Source organism: Mirounga leonina, unplaced genomic scaffold (genome assembly GCF_011800145.1).
Source record: "Mirounga leonina isolate KUSES-001 unplaced genomic scaffold, KU_Mleo_1.0 Mir_174, whole genome shotgun sequence".
In the NCBI taxonomy this organism is placed as follows: domain Eukaryota; kingdom Metazoa; phylum Chordata; class Mammalia; order Carnivora; family Phocidae; genus Mirounga; species Mirounga leonina.
In genome coordinates, this window is record NW_023270451.1 from 1,802,884 (window position 1) to 1,823,903 (window position 21,020).

Sequence of the window (21,020 nt, forward strand, 5' to 3'; positions counted from 1 at the left end):
GCCTTCGGCTTGGGTCATGATCCCAGGGTCCTGGGATGGAGCCCTGCTTCAGGCTCCCTGCTGAGCAGGGAGTCTGCTTCTCCCTCTCCCTCCTTCTCCATCCTCCCACTGCTTGTGTTCTCTCTCTCACTCTTTGTCTCTCTCTCTCAAATAAATAAAATCTTAAAAAAAAATACCTGTATCATGAATTAAAAGTTGCTTATTCAAACATGATCTCTAAAATTTGTTAATTTTTTTTTTTGTCATGAAATAATGGCACTGCCTGCCTAATCAATGAATGTAAAAAGTGTTTTAGGAGTTTGTGTGTAAATTCTTATTTACAAATGTCACTGAAAGTATGTAGTAGATGTAAACATTATTTAGTCACTGGCAATCCAGAGTTGAATAAAGCACACTACCTGCCTCCCTACTATTTTTTTTTTCTTTTTGAGAGAGAGAGAGAGGGAGGGAGGAGTGGGGAGGTGCAGAGGGAGAGCAGAGAGAATCTTAAGCAGGCTCCACACCCAGCATGGAGCCCCACGAGGGGCTCAATCTCAGGCTCTATGCCCAGTGAGAGCCTGAATCAGAGTTTGATCTCACAACCCTGAGATCATGACCTGAGCTGAAATCAAGAGTCAGATGCTTAACTGACTGAGCCACCCAGGCACCTCTGCCTCCCTACTACTGTTTCTAAGGAAATATGCAGCAAGGCAGTGACCATAGAGGACATCTTCATTGATGTGTGGCCAAACAGAGCTTAAGCAGAGGGTGTATTTAGAACTGATTCACTCCATTTACTTCTGCAAATTACACTACTCCAAGAATACTGTGCATCTCCCTGCATTATGTATCTATTTTGGTCAGCTTTTTTGAGATATAATTTATATACAGTAAAATTTACCAATTATAAGCAGAAAATTCTATGAGTTTTGAAGTCATTTTTTATCCTTTTCCCCACCACCACAATTAAGATATAGAATATTTCCATCACCCCCCAAATTTCCCACATGTACTTTTGTAATCACCTACTCCCAGCTCTTGGCTTCTGGCAAGTAATGATCAACTGTCAGTGTAAGTTAGCTTTTCCTAGATTTTTGTAAAACTCGTATCACACAGGCTGTGTTCTTTTGTATCAGCATAATTATTGTTAAGATTCATCATGTTGTTGCATATATCAAAGTTCCCTTTTTATTGCTGATTAGTATTCCATTATATAGCATATACAGCAGTTTGTTTATCCATTCCCCAGATGGGAGACAACTGGGTTGTTACAGCTTTGGGTTATTACCAATGCAATTGTTCGCCTAGAAGTCTTTTGTAGATGTATGTTCATTTATGGGTAAATATATGAGTGGAAGTACTTGATCATTTGATGAGTACATATTTAACTTTGTAAATAACTGCTAAACTATTTTCCAAGATGATGTACCATTTTCCACTCCCACTATAGCAATATTTCATAACTCCAGTTGCTCTACATCCTTACTGATCCATGATATTGTCAGTGGTTTTTAATTTTAGCCATTCTTATGAGTGTGTAGTGGATTTTCATTGTGGTTTTAACTTCCACTAGCTTAAAGACTAATGATAACCCATGTTTTCACATGCTCATTAGGCATCTGCATATCTTCTTTGGTCATGTGTTTGTCAAAATTAATTGGCTTTTTATTTTTATTTTTTAGTTTATTGCTTGTTCTCTTATTATTGAGTCTTAAGAGATCTTTATATATTCTAGATCCACAGTCCTTTCTTAGATGTATGTTTTGCATATTTCTTTTGTCTGTAGTTTGCCTTCTCATTTCCGTAACAGTGCCTTCCAAATGATAAAAGTTAATTTTGAGAGAGTCAAACTTACAGTTTTTCTTTTATAATTTCCTTTTTCTTTTTGACCTAAGAAATCTTTGTCTAACACAAGGCCACAGGTATCTCCCCCTATATTTTATTCCAGAAGTTTTACTAAGTTCATTTGAAGTTAATTTGTGTATATGGTGTGAGATATGAAGGCCATGGTTATTTCTTCGAATATAGATCTAAAAGATTATACTGCACCTTTGACTGCTGGCACTCTTGTAGAAAATCATGTGATTATATCTGTGTAAGACTATTTCTAGAGTTCTTTTTTTCTGGGTTTTTTGTTTGTTTGTTTGTTTTGGTTTTTGGTTTTTTTTGCATCTGTATGTTTGTAATCACCAAAGTGTAAATTCTTCTATGTTATTTCATTTATCAAAATAATTTTGGTTATTCTACGTTCTTTGCATTTCCATATATATTTCAGAATCAGGTTGTTGTTCCTATAAACATGTTTCCTTAGACTTTGATTAGGATTACATGTTGAATCTACAGATCATTTTGTGATAAATTCACATCTTAACAGTATCGAGTCTTCTGATCCATGAGTGTAATATCCCGTTGATCTAGGTCTTTTAAAATTTTCTCATATCAGTGCTCTTATAGTTTTTAGTGTGCAGGTCTAGCAAATCTTTTCTTAAATTTATTACTGTTTCATATATTTTGATGCTATTGTAAATGGTATTTTTAAAATTTTAGTTTACAAGTGTTCATTGCTAGAATATAGAAATACAGTTGATTTTTATTTACTGACCATGAATCTTTGACTTTGCTACCCATACTTATTAGTCTAGTAGTTTTTAGAGATTTTTTAGCATTTTCTATATTGATGATCATATAGTTTCTAAATAAAGGCAGTTTCACTTCTTTTCCATTCTGGTTTCCTTTCTTTTTTTTTTTTTTTTTTTTGTTACTACCTCCGGTAGTGTAGAATTGAAATGGTTTCTGCCTTGTTTCTAATCTTAGGCAGCATTCAGTCCACCTTTAATATCTTAACAGCAGGTTTTTTTAGTGATGCCATTAATTAGGTTGAGGAAGTTCCCTTCCATTTCTAGTTTTTTGAGGTTTTTTTAATACTGTTGTTAACTTTTTATAGTGCTTTTCTGCATCCATTTAGACAATCAAATGGATATAGTTACTTTAGTATGTTAATACCTTGCGTTCTCAGATAAGCCCCACATGGTCATGATATATTATCCTCTTTACATGTTGTTTGATTCAAACTGAGTGTAAGGTTTTTTGAGTGTGTTTGCAAAATATTGTTTAGTTTTCTTAATGTCTTTATCCAGTGTGGGCTAGGGTAATGCTAACCTCAGAGAATAAGTGGAGAAGTATTCCATCCTGTTCAATTTTCTCAAGCAGTTTATGTAAAATTGACATTATTCCTCTTTAAATTTTGGTAGAATTCACCAAGGAAGTCATCTGGGCCTGGAATTTTCTTGGTGGGAAGATTTTAACTACAAATTCAACTTTTTTCTTAGATAAAGGATTATTCCATTTATTTCTTCTTGGGTAAGCTTTGGTAGTTTGTCTTTCAAAGAATTTTTCCAGTTCATTGAAGTTTTTTAATTTATTGGCATCAATTTGCTTATAATGCTTCCTTATTACCCTTTGAATGTATGTGGAATATGATGTGATATTCTATATTCCTGATATCATTAGTTTCTTTTTTTCCTAATAATTACAACTAGAGGTTTATTAATTTTATTTATCTCCTCAGAAACCAACATTTGGTTTCATTGATTTTTCTCTTTTTTATTTTCAATTGTCACTGTTTTCTGTTCTTGTGTTTATTGTTTATTTGCTTTGCTTTGGGTTTGATATGCTCATTTTCTTGTTTAACGGGTTAAGTTTAGATTATTGGTTTAACCCTTCCTTTTCTAATTTGTTTATCCTGCAAATTTATAAGCAGTATTTTATCTGCATGCCACCTTATTATTTTTCCAACATATAGAAAAGTTAAAAGAATAGCAAAATAGCATCTATATATCCATACCTTCATCTCAGTATTTGTTAACAGTTTTCTCACTAAATGAGCATTTTGAGATTGATGTGTTCATTTGAAATTTAAAATTCATGAATTATTTTTAATTATTCAAATATTCAGATGTAATATTATGTAAATACAGACTTTCAGTAGTTTCTCACGCCATGTATCAAAGTAATGGGTTTTCATGAAAACAATAATCACCATAAAGTTTTCTTTAATATTTAATGTCTCACATCATAAGCAATTACATTTAATGGAATACATTTACTAATATACCAGAAAGAAAATACAAAGATGTAAATTTACCCACAAAATATATAAGCATAATTACAAAATTGATTAAAACCTCAGTTTTTAGATAGAGTAAAAGAAAACTAATGTTAAAAGCTCATTTTTGGCTGTTGCAAGATATCTGTTTTTTAAGCATTTATTAAAAATGTACTTAGGGCACCTGGGTGGCTCAGTTAAGTGTCTGTCCGACTCTTGGTTTCAGCCCAGGTCATGATCTCAGGGCCATGAGATCGTGCCCTGTGTTGCGGGGGAGGGGGCGTCTATGCTCAGCCAGGAGTCTGCTTGAGCTTCTCTCTCTCCCTATGCTCCTCTCCCCGCTCATGCGTGCACATGCACATTCTCTCTCTCTCTAATAATAAATATATTTTTTTAACTTACTTAAAAATCTTTTTTGAAATCTTGGAGTTATTATAGTCAGTATTTTCTTCTCTTTCTGTAGTGTGTAAGTTTAGTTTCTATTTTGAATATTCCTTCTCTCAATGGCAGGAATGTATCAAAAAAATTGCCTTTAGCATACTTGAAAAATTTCAAACCTTTAACCAGTTGCACCTTCCAATATTATTTATTATTGGTTGATTTAGCACATTTTTAGTAGAAATTGAATAAGGTAAACTTCATGCCAACAAATCACACAGATATTGAGTGGAGGTGAGGCTACAACAGAAATGTTCTTGTCTGCTAATTCGGTCATCTCTGTCAATTCTGGATCTGATTGAATTTTCTTATGGATAGTTTTTTCCTATTTTTCTGCATGTCTGATAATTTTTGATTGGGTATCAGACATGAATTTTACAGTGTTTGATACTGACACTTTTACCTTGCTGTAAATATTCTTGTTCTTAGATACTGTCAAGTTACTTAGAAACAATTTGGTTTTTTTGAGTCTTGCTTTGAAGATTTATTAGCAAAACCTGAGCAGTGTTTAGTCTAGAGTTAATTATTTTCCACTCCTGAGGCACTACTTTTCTTAGTACTCTACCAAATATTCTGGATTAAAAGGTTTTCCAACCTGGCTGTCAGGAACAGGCACGCTTCCCGGTCTTATGTGAGTAACAGGTGTATTCTTTCTAATCCTTGCATGGTTTCTTCCCCCAGACTCTGGAACTTTTCTCACATACATATGCTGAGTAGTGTTATGCTGAGTACTAACAGTGGACCATTTGCAGATTTCTGCAGAATCTTTTTGAGCAGCTCTCTTCTCTCTGGTATTCTGTCCCATGAATTCTAGTCGCTTCAGTTTTCCTGGTCTTGGGGACAGTAGGGGTAGAGGAGTCTCTTCCCCTTTCCAGTGCTGTACGTAGCCTGGAAGCCCCTGGTAGGAAATAAGCTGATGTTACCGAAGTGGTAGGTTCTTTCCCTACTCAATACCTTTTGCCAAATAGCCAAATAACAATACAGTATTTGATGGCAAGCACATAATTTATTCAATGGCCAGAGAATGGAGAAGGGGAGCTCATGCTCTAAAGGCACCTTCTCCCCAGTTAGGTTTTATGGGGTTAAGGTAATTAAGGGGCTGGTAAGCAAGTTAACAGGGGAGTTTTTCCCAGGAGGAGGCTTCAGAATCAAGAGCACCACCTCTTTTCTTCCCCTAAGTTGGCACAGTTGGATTGGTCATAGGCTGTTAGGTGTGTTTTTTTGTTATTACAGTAGATGAGATCATCTGGAGGGTTAGCACAGTGTCTAAACTGGAACAAACCAGTCGAAAATTGGATCACAGGGGCTTGTTTGGAGCTGTGGCTTCTTGCATCCTGCCTTAGCTTCTGGTAGCAAGCAGCACCTGTGAGCAGGGCTAGAAAACTGAGCTATTGTGACTTGTTAGGGAGTCTCCAATGACACTGGGGGTGGTCATAGGGTTCACCTCATTTATTTCCTATCTCTCAAGGATCACTATCTTTTATTACATGCTATCCTTTAATGCATGGTGTTTTAAAAACCATTTCATATATTTTGTCTGTTGTTTTTTTTGGTTGTTTCAGATAGGAGTTTAATTCTGGTCCCTGTTATTCTACCTTGACCAAAATCAGAAGTACGTCATCTAGTTTTAAGAGTAATGATTAAAAGTACATTTCAAAATAGTTTGTGGTATGTGTGTGTTTAATGGTACTGTCATTTACTTCTCTTTGGTCATCTGCTTTCTTATTGTTCTTAACCATTACAAGCCTTTCGTGTTTTTCACATGCTCTCCTCTTTCCCATTCTGCTTACTCTCAGTGACCAGCCTTATCTCCTGGGTCATCAAGACAGTTAGTGTCATTAGGAAACACTTTCAATATCCTGTACCTTCCCTCCAAAGAAAAGCCTTATTTTCTCTCTGTGGATCTCTGAGTGTGAGGTGACAGTCTTATTCTTCAGAGCTACCCATTCACTGTTAGCCACCTGCCTGCTTTGTTTACCCTTTGCTCAAAGTAACACCATTCATAGGTCTCTTAGTTCTGTCTTGTGTTTCTCATTTTCTTTTGATTTCTTCCCCTCAGGTAGGAAACCTATCCAAGGTGCTCTAATCTCGTAAAAACTAAAACAAAACTAGAGAGTACCTCTTTAGTTACTATTTGATCTCTTCTCTTTTTATCCAAACTTCTCAAAAGAGTAGTTTGCACTTTTTTGTTTGCACTTTTCAATGGTCTGCCACCATTCTATTGAAATTGTTCTCATTAAAGTAAGCAGTGACCTACCCTTTTAATTACCAAATCCAGGAGATGTTTTTCAGTTCTTACATTACGTGACCTATCTAGCTTGCGTAGTCGAAGAAGCTACTGAGAGGAAATAGAATATTTTGGGAGAGAAAATTCCATTAATATTTCACATTCAGAGTAGTTTGTTACTTCTGATAGCATTATTACTTTAATAACTTCCTTTGGGAGAACTTCAAAGCAAGTTGTTTGTAAAGCACCTTCCATTTATATAGCACATACAGTCCCTGAAAGTGTACTGTAGTACTTCTTAAAATTATAGACAGACAATATTAAGGAATGCAACCATCTGCAGAGTTGAAGATTATACACAATGTAACAGATTGTCTAAGTAAGTAATATTTTGGCAGAAAATATCTAAAGGGAAATTTTCCTAGTTAGGAACATGTTCTTTCTGATTATAAATGTTCATGCTTAGTAAAAAGAAGTTCTACTAGGTATAATAAAATATAACCCAAGACAATGAATTTACTTTATTAAAAAGGAAAGGGGCTTGGGGCACATGGGTGCCTCAGTCGTTAAGTGTCTTCCTTCGGCTCAGGTCATGATCCCAGGGTCCTGGGATGAGCGCCGTGTCGGGCTCCCTGCTCCACGGGAAGCCTGCTTCTTCCTCTTCCACTCTCCCTGCTTGTGTTCCCTCTCTTGCTGTTTCTGTCTCTGTCAAATAAATAAAATCTTTAAAAATAAAAAATAAATAAATTGATTTAAAAAAAAAGGAAAGGGGCTTGAACTTGTTACCTTGAAAATTCAAAATGGCTTCTATAGGATATCTGCTGCTTTAATTATCTATAGGTGATAGTTATTTCCAAAATGACTTCTAAGCTTTATGTCTGTTACTTTTAGATTGTAGTTTCTAGGTAATAGTATCTGTTGACCAGCCTGTTGGGTTAGGATATATATTTTTTTAAGTCTTAGTAAAAAAAAAAAACAAGATAAACATTACCATTTTAAGCTCTTTAAAATTAGAACATAATTCTTCTTTTTTATCTGATGATTTTCCCAGAATGTCTCATCCCCCTTACTTTGCCCTATTTTTCGTCATAGCTCTTATCACTTGCTAATATACCATATTATTTATCATGTCTGGACCCCTTTCCCCCCCTAGAATGTAATCTCCATAAGACACAAAATACCATTTTGATCGTGGCAGTATTTTCAATAGACAAAAAAGTAACTGGCACACAGTAGGACTTCAATAAGTTCTTGTTGACTAGAAGGCAGAAAGGAAAAGAGGAAGGAATCAAGTAAGAAAAAATGCCAGTGCCCTCTTAGAAAAGCTTAAGAACTTAAGAACTCAACAAAAAAGCATTTTTTGAAATATGTTTGAAATATTCTGGCAAGTAAATCTTTCAAAAAATGTTTAAACTCTTTGTACAGTATCATTCTCTTAAAACTCTTACACAACTTCAAGGAGATGATTCATACATTTAAGAGAGCTATGTGGTATATATCTGTAGTGCTTTGGAAAACCAACTGTGAGTAAGAGAAACACTGAGGAGATACATATGTTTTAAGATTTAGAGAGCTTTAATACTTTTTTTTTTTTTAAGATTTTATTTATTTATTTGAGAGAGAGAGAATGAGAGACAGAGAGCATGAGAGGGAGGAGGGTCAGAGGGAGAAGCAGACTCCCTGCCGAGTAGGGAGCCCGATGCGGGACTCGATCCCGGGACTCCAGGATCATGACCCGAGCCGAAGGCAGTCGCTTAACCAACTGAGCCACCCAGGCACCCTAGAGAGCTTTAATACTTGACATGTATGCTAAAACCCATTTTCTTTACCTTTTTAAAAATATAATGATATCTGGTTGTCCTAAGAAGTAGGGGGATAAGCAACCTCTATGAATTATTAGTACATTCTTTAGTGTCGATTTTTTTAATGTTAGAATAATGTGCATGTTAAATGATATTGTGATACATTTCTTAAAAGTTAATGTACAACTTAAAACTATATATTTAGGAGATACATCTCCCACCTTCATTTAGAGTACCTTTTAGAATTTTGATCCCTGTGATTGAAGCACTCCTTCACTGTAGAGTTCTAATGGATTTATAAGGTACCATCCTAAGTACCCTCTGTTTAGCATATAAAGACAAAAACTTGGAGTTTGCTTAAAAAGAGGAATAACTGTTGTTGAGAACTTGAGTCTTTTTTTAAGAAAGTACTAGAATTTTAAAGAACCTAGAGGAAGGTGAGTCTTAGCCATCAAATAAGTTTTTGGAGACTTTCTTTGCAGGGACAATTTGATCATGTAATTCTCTGATAAAAATCTTTGATTGGTTATACACATAACCAGTAAAACCAATACATACATCAGGTCAATTTATTGTACACCTTGAACTAATACAATGTTATAAGTCAATTATATCTCAATAAAACTGAAAAAATAAAAATAAATTTAAAAAGATTAAAAAGTTTTCATTGACTCCCTGTTACTCTTTTTTTTTTTTTTGAAGATTCTATTTATTTATTTTAGAGATAGAGCACGTGAGCAGGTTGGGGGGGAGGGGCAAAGGGAGAGGGACAAGCAGACACTGCCCTGAACAAGGAGCCCAACATGGGGCCTGGTCCCTCGACCCTGAGATCACAACCTGTGCTGAAATCAAGAGTTGGACACTTAATCAACTGAGCCACCCAGGCATCCCCTGATTACTCTTAAAATATCATTTATTATAGTATAAGACTCATAAAGAAAAAAGTAAGAGTATCATAATACACCTAAATGAATTTTTCAAATCTTAATATAGCTGTGTAACCAAGATGAAGAACAGAATCAAGATCAAGAAACAAAGTATTACCTGACCCAGGAGCTCCCCTCAAGTCTCCTAGTTTTGTCTGCCCTTCTCCTATAAAAGAGTATTCACTCATTTCTAATGACATAGATTTTTTAAAAAAATATTATTTTATACAGATAAAATTATCCAGTCTGTACTCTTTCATTTGCCATCTGACGTCTCTCGCTCAGCATGTTTCTAAGAATCCTCTGTATTGTTGTGTGCACTGGTAGGTCATTCTCAACGTTGTAAAATGTTCCACCATATTATTGATGAGCATTTGGGTTGTTTCCCATTTTGAGCTATTTTAAGTAAAGTTACTATGACAATTCTGTCCATTTTTACTGGGAATAAACCTGGGAATGGAAAATAGGTACACGTAGTAGACAGAATTATATGCCTTATAGAGATTTGCATGTGTTACCTTACATGGCAAAAGGGATTTTACAGATGTGATTTAAGGATCTTGAGATGGAAGGATTGTCCTGGATCATCCGGGTGGGCCCAGTATAGTCACAGATGCCTTTAGAAGGGTAAGAGAGGGGCAGAAGAGTCAGAGGAGGAGATGTGATTATGGAAACAGAAGCTGGAGTTTGTAATACAATCGCTGGAAGGGGCCCACAAGCCAAGCAGTGGAGGCAGGTGGAGAAGTCAAGGAAAAAATCCTTTAGGACCTTCAGAAGGAACACAGCTCTGCTGATAACTTGATTTTGGCTTAGACCAATTTTGTACTTCTGACCTCCAGATCTGTAAGATAATACATTTATGTTGTATTAAACCACCAAATTTGTGGTAATTTGTTACAGCAGATATGGAAACTAATATAGTATGTAATAGAGTTTATATGTGGTCAGCTTGAATAGTTACTGCCAAAGAGTTTTCAAATGTTGCACCAATTTAAACTCTCCTTGGCAGTCCACTTTTTCTCATATCCTTGTTAACACTTGGTATTGTTTGTGTTTTTTTTTCTTTAACCATTCTGGTGGACATTTAGTCAAATCACATTGCAGTCTTAATTTTATTTCCCTAATGATTAATGATATTCATTTTTTCCACATATTTATAGGCTATTTAGATACTGTTTTTCAAAGTTTCTGTTCATTTCTATGAAACGGTCTGCCTTATTCATTCATAAGATTTTATTCACATATTCTGAAGCATTTTACTGATCTCTTTTCTCCCCCTTTGGCAGTCTAGTTATACATATGTATGTTGATCATTTCAATTCATTCTAGGACTGGGTTGGATTGGGGTAGTTGCAGTTTTAATAAGACTCAATCTATCTCTAATTTTTCTTTTTCTTGGGCATACCTCTCGCAGGCTTTTAATTGAGAGGTTGGAGGGTCTTTGTCTTCCCAGCCCTGAAATCCCGAGTTTGATCTAGCTCTGCCATTCAGAGGTTTCCAGACAAGGCTCTTCAGCCTTCTGCTTCATGAAACTTCAGAATCCGGTGAATGTCTTCATGGGAAGGAAGACCTGCTTGTGTTTGTGGCATGTTCTCTCCCCTCAGCTGACCTTTGTTTCCTGTATGTTTCCACAGATAAGAAGGATAGTTTACCTCTGACCTTTGAAGTTTTAGACCTAGTTCCCTGGCTTCCCTTGCAGGTCCATAGCTAAGTAAAATCTAAAATGGGACACTAGGGATGAGAGTCCTTAAGTTTCAAAATTTTTACTCCAGTTCCATGAACCACTAAAAGCTCTGCTAGTTTCTTCTCTAGCAGAGGTTCTCGGCTTGGTACAAACTTGAATTTATAAAAATGTATATGGCTTCTTTAATTGTTACTATGGGAGCCCTGGTCTGGCCTCCACTCTTCTTCCTCCATTACTTCCAGGATACATTCCCAACATGACTTTTCTGGTCCCTTCTTATCAGCGCTCACTTTTTTTTTCCCTTTCTAATTTTTTGTCTCTGTATTGGAGTTTCAGTTTGTGATTGAATCATCTTCTTGCTTCTCAGTTTTACAAATACCTGAAACACATGTCTGTTTCCTCCCCTTCATCTGGATAACTCATATTCGTCTTCCGAATCTCAGTTTAGAAATGAAGTGTTCCTTGATGTCTCCCTACCCATACACATGCTCAGATATGGGTATGACATCCTCTGTCTGCTCCCATAAAGCTCTTATATGTCCCCAACTTTAGTAATTATCCCACTGTTTCATAATGGCTCACCTCCTTGCTTGTCTGTATCTTCTACCACGCTCTAGAAAAAGCTTATCTGTGTACCTCTGTTCCATACTACATTCTTGTCACAAAACACAGTGCTTATTACATTTGACATTCTGTTGAAATGGATGCCTAAAGTGTTAACTTAATATTTAAAGGCTTTAAGAATTAGGAGGAAATCTGAGGAGAAAAACTAAAAATAAAAATACCTTTCAGTGGGGCGCCTGGGTGGCTCTGTCATTGAGCGTCTGCCTTCAGCTCAGGTCATGATCCCAGGGTCCTGGGATCGAGCCCCGCGTTGGGCTCCCTGCTCAGCGGGAAGCCTGCTTCTCCCTCTCCCACTCCACTTGCTTGTGTTCCCTCTCTTGCTGTCTCTGTCAAATAAATAAATAAAATCTTTAAAAAAAAAAAAAAGATTCGGACACTTAACCGGGAAAAAAAAAAACCTTTCATTAAAAAAATAGTGAGCACTTAAAAGCTAAATGAGATCCTAATGTGAAGTACTTTTAGAAAACAACAGTTTGTATATATGTATGATAAACAGGGACATGAAAGGATGGTACAAAAATGTTGGGGTGATTATCAGAGGGTAAGAGACTATCAAATAATTTTTACCTTTTTCTTTATATCTTTATGTATTTGATCCTTTGCAATGAACATTGTATATCATCAATTATAAAATATGAAGCAGTTTTCATTGAGGTAAAAGAAGAAAACAAACATGAGACTAAGATATTTAATTAAATCCTCCATGAGGATTTGTTGAATGCATAAATATGACCCAGTAGTTACGGAAATGGATAAAGCACTCAGAATTGAAGAGTGGAGTGAAATAAAGAGTTCAGAGGAAAAAAATCCCCAATTTACCTCAAGTATCAGGATAAAGTCCAAATGGATCAAATAATTAAATGTAAACTATGAAACATTCGAGGGCTGGAAGAAAACATTAGTGAGTAAGCTAGGAATAGGGAAAACTTCTCTAAGTGATCTAACATCTAGAAGCAATTATGAAAAGATTGATGATTTGATTATATTAAAAATTTTACATGGCAGGAAAAAAACCTTAAGCAAAATAAAAAGACAAGTGACAAACTTGAAAAACATAACTTACATCAAAGAAAAAAAGCTAGTTTCCCTAATACAAAAAGCTGCTAAAATGAGATGAAAAAGACCAACAACCCTAAAGAAAAAAAAAATGTAGATACCTTTTATTTGGAAAAGATGTTCAGTGTCCCCCCATGAACCGAGAAATGCAAAATTAAAGTAAATAGAGACACCATTTCTAATCTTTCAAATGAGCAAAAAAATTTTAAAAAGTTTAAAAACACACTCTGTTGATAAGCCTGTGGAGAAATGTCACTCCTCATACACTGTGAATTCAAATACAGACTTTATTGGAGGGGAGTTCATAGTATCTAAGAAAGTCATATAAGCATTTGCTTTTTTACTCAGCAATTCTGCTTCTAAGGATCTATTTCATAGACACATTAGCAAAACTATGAAAAGACATATTCACAAGACTATTCTTTGGATCATTATTTGGAATAGAAAAATACTGGAAGTAGCCCAAATATTCATCACTTAGGTGATTAAACAAACTGTGATGTGTCTATAGAATGGGATGCCATGCAGCTATTTAAAAAGAATGAGAGGCCAAAAAAAAAAGGAATGAGGAATAGCTTTATATGCTACTATGGAACGATCTCCCAAGATACATTAAGTTAAAAAAGTGGAGAAATATGTGTGCAGTGTGCTATTGTTTACCTAAGATAGGGAGTGGTATAAATATACATTTTGGCTTATATTTTTAAGAAATGGAAGAATGAACCATAAAATCCAGAAAATGATTACCAATAGTGGGAGTGGGGGAGGGGGAGGGTATCTGTGAAGAATACATTAGGGGAGACCAGGGATAAAAACTAGGCTTCTTTGAACCTACTTTGTTGTGTAGATTTAACTTCAAAGTCCTATAAATATTTTATGTAGTTATAAAATGGAATGAAAATGAAAGAAGAAATTACTAAAAATCAGAAGTAAAATGGAAAATCTTAATGCAGATGTTTGTCCAGTTGGTGGCAAAACCACATGGAGAGGCACTCTTTCATTTGACTACTTTATAGTAATTGGTTTTCTAGCCCTATTGGGATATATTGAAAGAACAATGAGAATTCCCCCCAAAATCCCATGAACTCTTTTAAGTAATCATGTTACTGATGGTAGTATTATTACTGTTATTCTCAGACTGTTATGTGTGTTCTATGGAATGCATACTTGATTCTGTGAAGAGGGCTGAAAACTAGAAACATTTATAGGGGGATGGAGGGTAAGAAGTTGAAGGGATTTTTTTTGGGTGATCTTTATTTTTTTCTGTGAGATAACAAGGGTGGCCATTTTCATATTGTAAGTGGATTCAAGATTAGCTAGTTAGGTTGGAAGAGAATATGTGTGCTTTATATTCCTGCTAAAAGGGATGATTGTAGGATAGAATTCATACCCAGTTGGTGGATTCTGTAACTTTGTGTTGCTGCTATTATAGAAAAACACAACTAGGAAACCTGCTAGTGATCATAGCCAGATATAGGCAGGCAATTATTCTGTCCTAATTATATGGATATATAGTTTGCACAAGGGATAACCTCAGGTGGTTGTTTTTTGTTTTTGTTTTTTTAAGTCTGATTCTCCATTCAAGACTTAATGTTTTAGCTTTGATCAAATTTTCCATTCAAAAGTTGCATTTTAATGTCTGCTTATCTTAAGTAGGGCTTCTCTGTGTTTTAAAAAGTTCTGAATGGGAGAGGATATTTGCAAATGATATATCTGGTAAGGGGTTACTATCCAATATATATAAAGAACTCATACAACTCAGCACCCAAAAAAACTCCACCAAAAACAAAAACAAAGAACCTGATTAAACATGGGCAGAGGACCTGAATAGACATTTTTCCAAAGAAGACATACCAACAGGTACATGAAAAGATGCTCAGCATCATTAACCATCAGGGAAATGCAAATCAAAACCACAGTGAGCTATTACCTCACATCTGTCAGAATGACTAGAATCAAAAAAACAAAAAATAACAAGTGATTAGGATGTGGAGAAAAAGGAACCCTCGTACACTGTTGATGGGAATGTAAATTGGTGCAGCCACTGTGGAAATATTATGGAGGTTCCTCAAAAAAATTAAAAATAGAACTATCATATGATCTGGCAATTCTACTTCTGGGTATTTATCCAGGATTTTTAAAGATCTCTTTCTATTACTGATTCCTAATCTAGAACATACTTTGTATAACTTGAAAGTTTTTACATCTATTCAGACTGTTTTATGGCATCAAATATTGTTGATCTTGATATTCCACTTCAAAATGTACTTTGCTGTTTTGGATGAAGTATTATATAACGTCAATTAAGTGAATTTGGGTATTGTTTAGATTTTCTATATGCTTACTGATTCTCTGTGTACTTGTTTTATCAGTTATTGGAGGGAAGGAATTGAAATCTTCAATTGTAATTGTTGATTTGTCTGTTTTCTTATAGATTAGGCTTCGGAATATGTGTTTCACATATCAAATGCAGTGAATAGGAGGAAAATTACTTTTACTAGCATTATTTAAAAAAGCCTCATTAGAATATATCTTTGGTTTGTCCTTTACTATAGGCTATTTGTAGCATCAACATATACAAAAGAAAATTTATTTGCCACATTTTATTTTATTTTCTTATCCATGTTATTATTTTGCTTGGCAGCTTCTATGTTTTTGAAACAGGCATTCGAAGGAGAATACCCTAAATTATTACGTCTTTATAATGACTTATGGAAGCGTCTTCAACAATACAGCCAAAATATTCAAGGAAAGTTTAATGCGAGTGGAACTACAGACCTCTGTGTTGACCTACAACACATGGAAGATGATACACAAGACATATTCATACCAAAAAAGCCAGATTATGAGTATGTTTGTTTAATCAAATCTGTTTGCTGTCATAATAAGGATTTTGTCTTCTGTTTTTATTATAAATTAGAAAATGGGAATATGCTAATCTTCTATATATTTGTAATGATCATGTTTTATATGTATACCATAGAAGACTTTGCAATACTTAAAGGAAAAAGTCAGACTTGATCCTTAGTTGAGCAGCCTAGTTCCTAACTGGAATCTGATGTAAAGTACAGCACCAAGTAGGGTGAGTAGAAGTTAGGAGATGAGCATATGTGGTCACTATCTTTTAATTGGTAATATATCTGTAATTACATCAGATAGTATCATTATTGATGGACCACTGGCATAAATATGATATAAAAGTAGCTGGTGTGTTCAGGAACTATAAGGGAAATAAATCTTATGATGGGATAGCTTCTCAGTCTGGTAGGAAAAAACTGAGTATAGTCACAATTAAACCTGAAATCTCTTAGCTTACTCATAAAGTACAGTGTATGTAGCCATAGTTAGGTGCAACTTTGGAAAACAGTATACCATGTCAGTAAGTTTAAACCAGCCAAGTTTCCTCCTTAGTTGCAAAAGAATATTATTTTCACATTTCTCTTTGAACAACAAATCAATTGATTGGCTTGCACATTTTCTTTAAACACTAGAATCATTTACTGTGACAAGGCTGACTCAGGTAACAGCAGATTCTTACCACCTACTTTGTAAAAAAATGCTGGGTGGATATAAATGTTTCTCTTTCAGTTTTTATTTTTCTAAATACTTAAATTGTATCCACCATAGTAAGAAGTCCTGGCTAGTGAAATATAGGATGTAGAAGTTTTCACTGGCAAAATAAATGGCATGGCTCTAGGCTGGGAAGATAGAATGAGACTACATTTTTCTCTTCAATAACTCTTTTATGCTAAACATGGAAATTAGGTAAGATAATGGAAGAGGGGCAAGAGAACTTAACTCATTTCTTGATCTACAAAGATCTAGTAAGTTTTTTTTAATATTATATAAAATACAATATATAGTACCATTCTATTTTTTATTTTTAAATCCATATTCTGGCCCCTAAAAAGGTCTGGAAGTATACACAGCAAATGGTGATAGTGGTTTATCTCCAGGAGGTAGAACTTCTGTTCTGTATTTTGTGCTTTCCTTAAAATTAAAAAGGAGTGTGGTCCAGGAAAGAGAGGAGACAGAACCCTGTTAGTACCACTGTTTTCCTTGGGTGACTGTGGGCATATGCAAAGCTATGCCTCTCTGGTTTCACCAGAGAGGTTTCACACTGGGGGAGAAATAGACTTCACTAAAATAATCTAGCCAGTCACTAAACAAGCCCCGAGGTGCGCAAATCTAGTACCCAGAGATGCAATAATGTATTATCTGAAATGTCCAGTTTCTAACAAAAATAATGAAGCATACAAAGAAATATAACAGTATGACCCATACACTGAGGGGAAAAAATAAAACAAAAAAACAAGCAACAGAGACTGTGAGAGTGACCAAACATCAGATTTAATAGAATAAGACTTCAAATTAGCCATTAGAAATATGTTCACAGAAGTAAAAGAAAGCATGATTAAGTAAAGGACTATATGATGACCATGTTGCATCAAATGGACAATATCAATACAAAGATGAAAATTATAAAAAAGAATCAAATGGAAATGCTGCAGTTGAATAGTTGTCACTAAAATTTTAAAAATCACTAGAGGGACTCAACAATAGATTTGAACTGGCATTTATAAAATTAGCCAACTGGAAACTAGACTTAATGTAGGCCTAAAAACAGATAGGAAGAAATGAAAAAAAAAATGAACAGAGCCTCAGAAATGTGTGGCACCATTAAACATACCAATACACATGTAATGGGAGTGCCACAATAAGGAGAGAGAGAAAGAAGAAAAAATATTCAAAGACATAATGGCTGAAAACTTCCCAAATTTATTGAAAAACAACCTACACACCCACGAAGCTCAACAAACTCCAAGTAGGATTAACTCATAAAGACCACAAACAAGACACATCATAGTATAAGTGTTCAAAGTGAAAGACAAGGAGAAAATCTTGATAGCCGGCAAAGAAAAACTACTCATCAGTTATAAGGGAGCTCCAAAAGATTTACAGCTGACTTCTCAGCAGAAACAAAGGAGACCAGAAGGTGGTGGGCTCGAAGTGCTCAAAGAAGGAAATTATGAAGCAACAATCCTATATTCAATAAAGCTGTTGTTCATAATGAAGAGAAGTTAAGACTTACCTAGATAAACAAAAACTGAGAGAATTTGTTGCTAGCAGACCTAACTTGCAAGAAATAGTACAGGAAGTTCTTTTTTTTTTTTTTTAAGATTTTATTTATTTATTTGACAGAGAGAGAGATAGCGAGAGCAGGAACACAAGCAGGGGGAGTGGGAGAGGGAGAAGCAGGCTTCCTGCCGAGCAGAGAGCCCGATGTGGGACTCGATCCCAGGACCCTGGGATCATGACCTGAGCCGAAGGCAGACGCTTAACGACTGAGCCACCCAGGCACCCAGGACAGGAAGTTCTTCAGGCTCATAACCAAGTCATCTCAGTTGGTAATTCAAGTACACGCAAATAAAGAGCACCAGTAAAGAGAGTTAGGAAATAATAAAAGATACTACAAACGCGTATTTTCTCCTTTTTTTCTCTTACCTGATTTAAAACGCAGTTGTATAAAATATGTATAGAATATATTGTTGGTCACCTGCCCTTGCCTTATCCTATCCAAAATAGGATGAAAAAAAAAGAGAGAGAGACAGAGAGAAAGACAGTTGAACACATTCTTTCTGGCTTGCTTGCTTTATTTTTCTCTTAAAACTTATGATTCTCATATTCCATATTTAAAACACTTAAAAATTTTGTGTTTATTTTTCTGTGTGTCTTTCTCATTAGCAACATTAAGTTTCTCATTAGTAAAGTTTAAGAGGACAGGGAATTTTGACTTCACTACTGTATTTCCCACACCCAGGAATTATCTGGCAAATTGTAGAGACTTAATATAGTATTTGTAGGAGGGAAGGAGATGGGGACAGTGGGGATATGAAAAGTTGTGTTCAAGCTTGGAGATCTTAGAAGAGTAGTTCAAAATGATGATTCAAATATGGAAGCTCCTTAGTAAAGCTAAAATAAGAGCAGACTTCTCAAACAGGATGGGTTTTAGGACAGTTACCTGTTTGTTTTTTTAAGATTTTTTTTTAAGATTTTATTTATTTGACAGAGACACAGCAAGAGAGGGAACACAAGCAGGGGGAGTGGGAGAGGGAGAAGCAGCCTTCCTGCCGAACATGACCTGAGCTGAAGGCAGACGCTTAACAGCTGAGCCAGGCACCCCAGAAAGTTATCAGTTTTGACATTGTAGTCACCAAGGCTCTTTAGTGCAGATTCAGAGACAGGAGGAGTGTTAGTACTTATAATTCAGAACTGAAATATCTGCAGAAGAGGAAAGAGGCTTCTTAAGGTCAGTAAATAACAGGAGCAAAAATAGTAAGACATTTAAATAGATGGCATGGTCTTCAATAGAGGATTGCCTCAGGCAGATTTAGATACTGTCCTCCCTGTACCCATTATATTCTATCTTCACCTATTCTAGAAATCACTATAGTTAGCACTTTACCTGCACATTTCTTCCCTGCAGTGTAAAGTAATTGTAATCTACATCTTCCCAACACTTAACAAGGCCTGGTACATAGTATTCTCAGTAAATACGTGCTGAGGGAAATACTTATTGAATGAGAAATGTTAAGAGATAACTATGGAATTATGATGTACGAGCCAAGAGCATTGTGACCTCTAGGGCTCATTAGATGACCAGAAAGGGTGGGAAAAGAAAAAAGCCGGGTTTCATAAATTACACGATGGAGCAAATCAGATGTTTTTAAGGTTGACATTTAGAATGAAGGGAGATTTGTTTAAAAAAAAAAAAGAAAGAATGAAAGGACTGGTAGAGGGATTATAAACAGGAGCGACGTGAGGAGATACGGAGTTAATTATAGGAATAAGAAAGCAGATGGAAATAATGGTTGTAGACATTTGATAGTAATTGCCAAAGGAAAAGTAGAAGACCTGATAGTGGGACTGCTAACTGAAAATACAAATAATTGGAGACATGGGAAGATTAAGAAAGAAAAATGCGTATAGTAGACTAAGTTCCAGTTTGTGAAGAATATGGTGAAACAAATGAGCTTAGAACTCCAATTGAGAGGATTTATGTGATTGCAGCACTTTCAGAAACACTTTTGATTTGTCCCCATTCTGTTCCTTTGGCATTGGAAGGCTGGTAACAGCCTAGACCCTGTGCACTTCCCTCTCGGGGAGCTCTGTGAGAAATGGCGGCTGTGGGTGGAAAGAGTCGAGTCAGTGGAGCAGGTTTCTGCTCACTTGGCTCTCTCGTGAAGCTTTGATACTCTCTGAAAATTGGATTTCCTAAGCAAAGGCATAGCCCCATTAGAATTAGTAAGATTTTACATTGTTACTCTTTAAGTTTCAAATGACAGACTTACTACAGTAGATACTGGCATATATTATATTACATTTATACATAGGACTTATTTATAAATAAAAATGTTTAGTTCTCAATAAATGTTTAGTTATGAAATGTATTTGTAAATATATACATTTTTAAACAGAATTTTTTCTTTTTGTTCATAAAAATGTTTTATAAAGAAGATAGGTTTTTAAGAAAGGTGTTTACAACCCAATACAATAGCATTTAGTTTTGTATAATCTGAATTCAGTTTTAATAAATTTTGCCCTCACAGCCCAGAAAAGGCTTTGAAAGACTCACTGCAACCCTACGAAGCTGCTTATTTATCGAAATCTTTATCTCGACTCTTTGATCCTATCAACTTGGTTTTTCCGCCTGGTGGTCGCAATCCTCCTTCTGCAGATGAACTTGAAGGTATCATTAAAACTATAGCAAGGTACGTATTTTTATATAGTGGCATGCTGTAAAATGCCTGCCACATTCGTTAGTGATGTTTTAATTTACTTCAAATTATTCAAGTAATTAGTCCTGCAATTAAATCAAGAGTTTTGCAGTGAATCAGTACACATATAGTAAGTACTTAAGATTCCAATTAATAAAACCATTTAAATACAGTCTAAAAATAGCTTATTATAATTATTCTGTATCTTGTCAAGGATGCAAAGTAAACCTAATTTTTATGCCATAGTAAATAATATTATATAGTAAAATAAGCACAAAAATAATTTTACAAACTGAGAAGTTAAAGCAGAGAGCTTAGTGTTTATTATCTTAAATCCATAAAGTACTTAATGTCATACACAGGATTATAATCTTGATTAGCCTACTTGTGTTTGCTATTTT

At 35.2% G+C, this 21,020-nt stretch overlaps 1 protein-coding gene across 2 annotated transcripts in view; it reads left to right on the forward strand.

The window, feature by feature from the left end:
• COG5 (component of oligomeric golgi complex 5) overlaps nt 1-21,020 on the forward strand; it is a 307,147-nt gene that overhangs the window by 222,318 nt on the left and 63,809 nt on the right. For both annotated transcript variants that reach the window (XM_035020357.1, XM_035020356.1), the window contains 2 exons: nt 15,486-15,690; nt 20,452-20,613. In XM_035020357.1, coding sequence (XP_034876248.1) covers nt 15,486-15,690; nt 20,452-20,613 — 367 coding nt within the window. The remainder of the gene's footprint in view (nt 1-15,485; nt 15,691-20,451; nt 20,614-21,020) is intronic.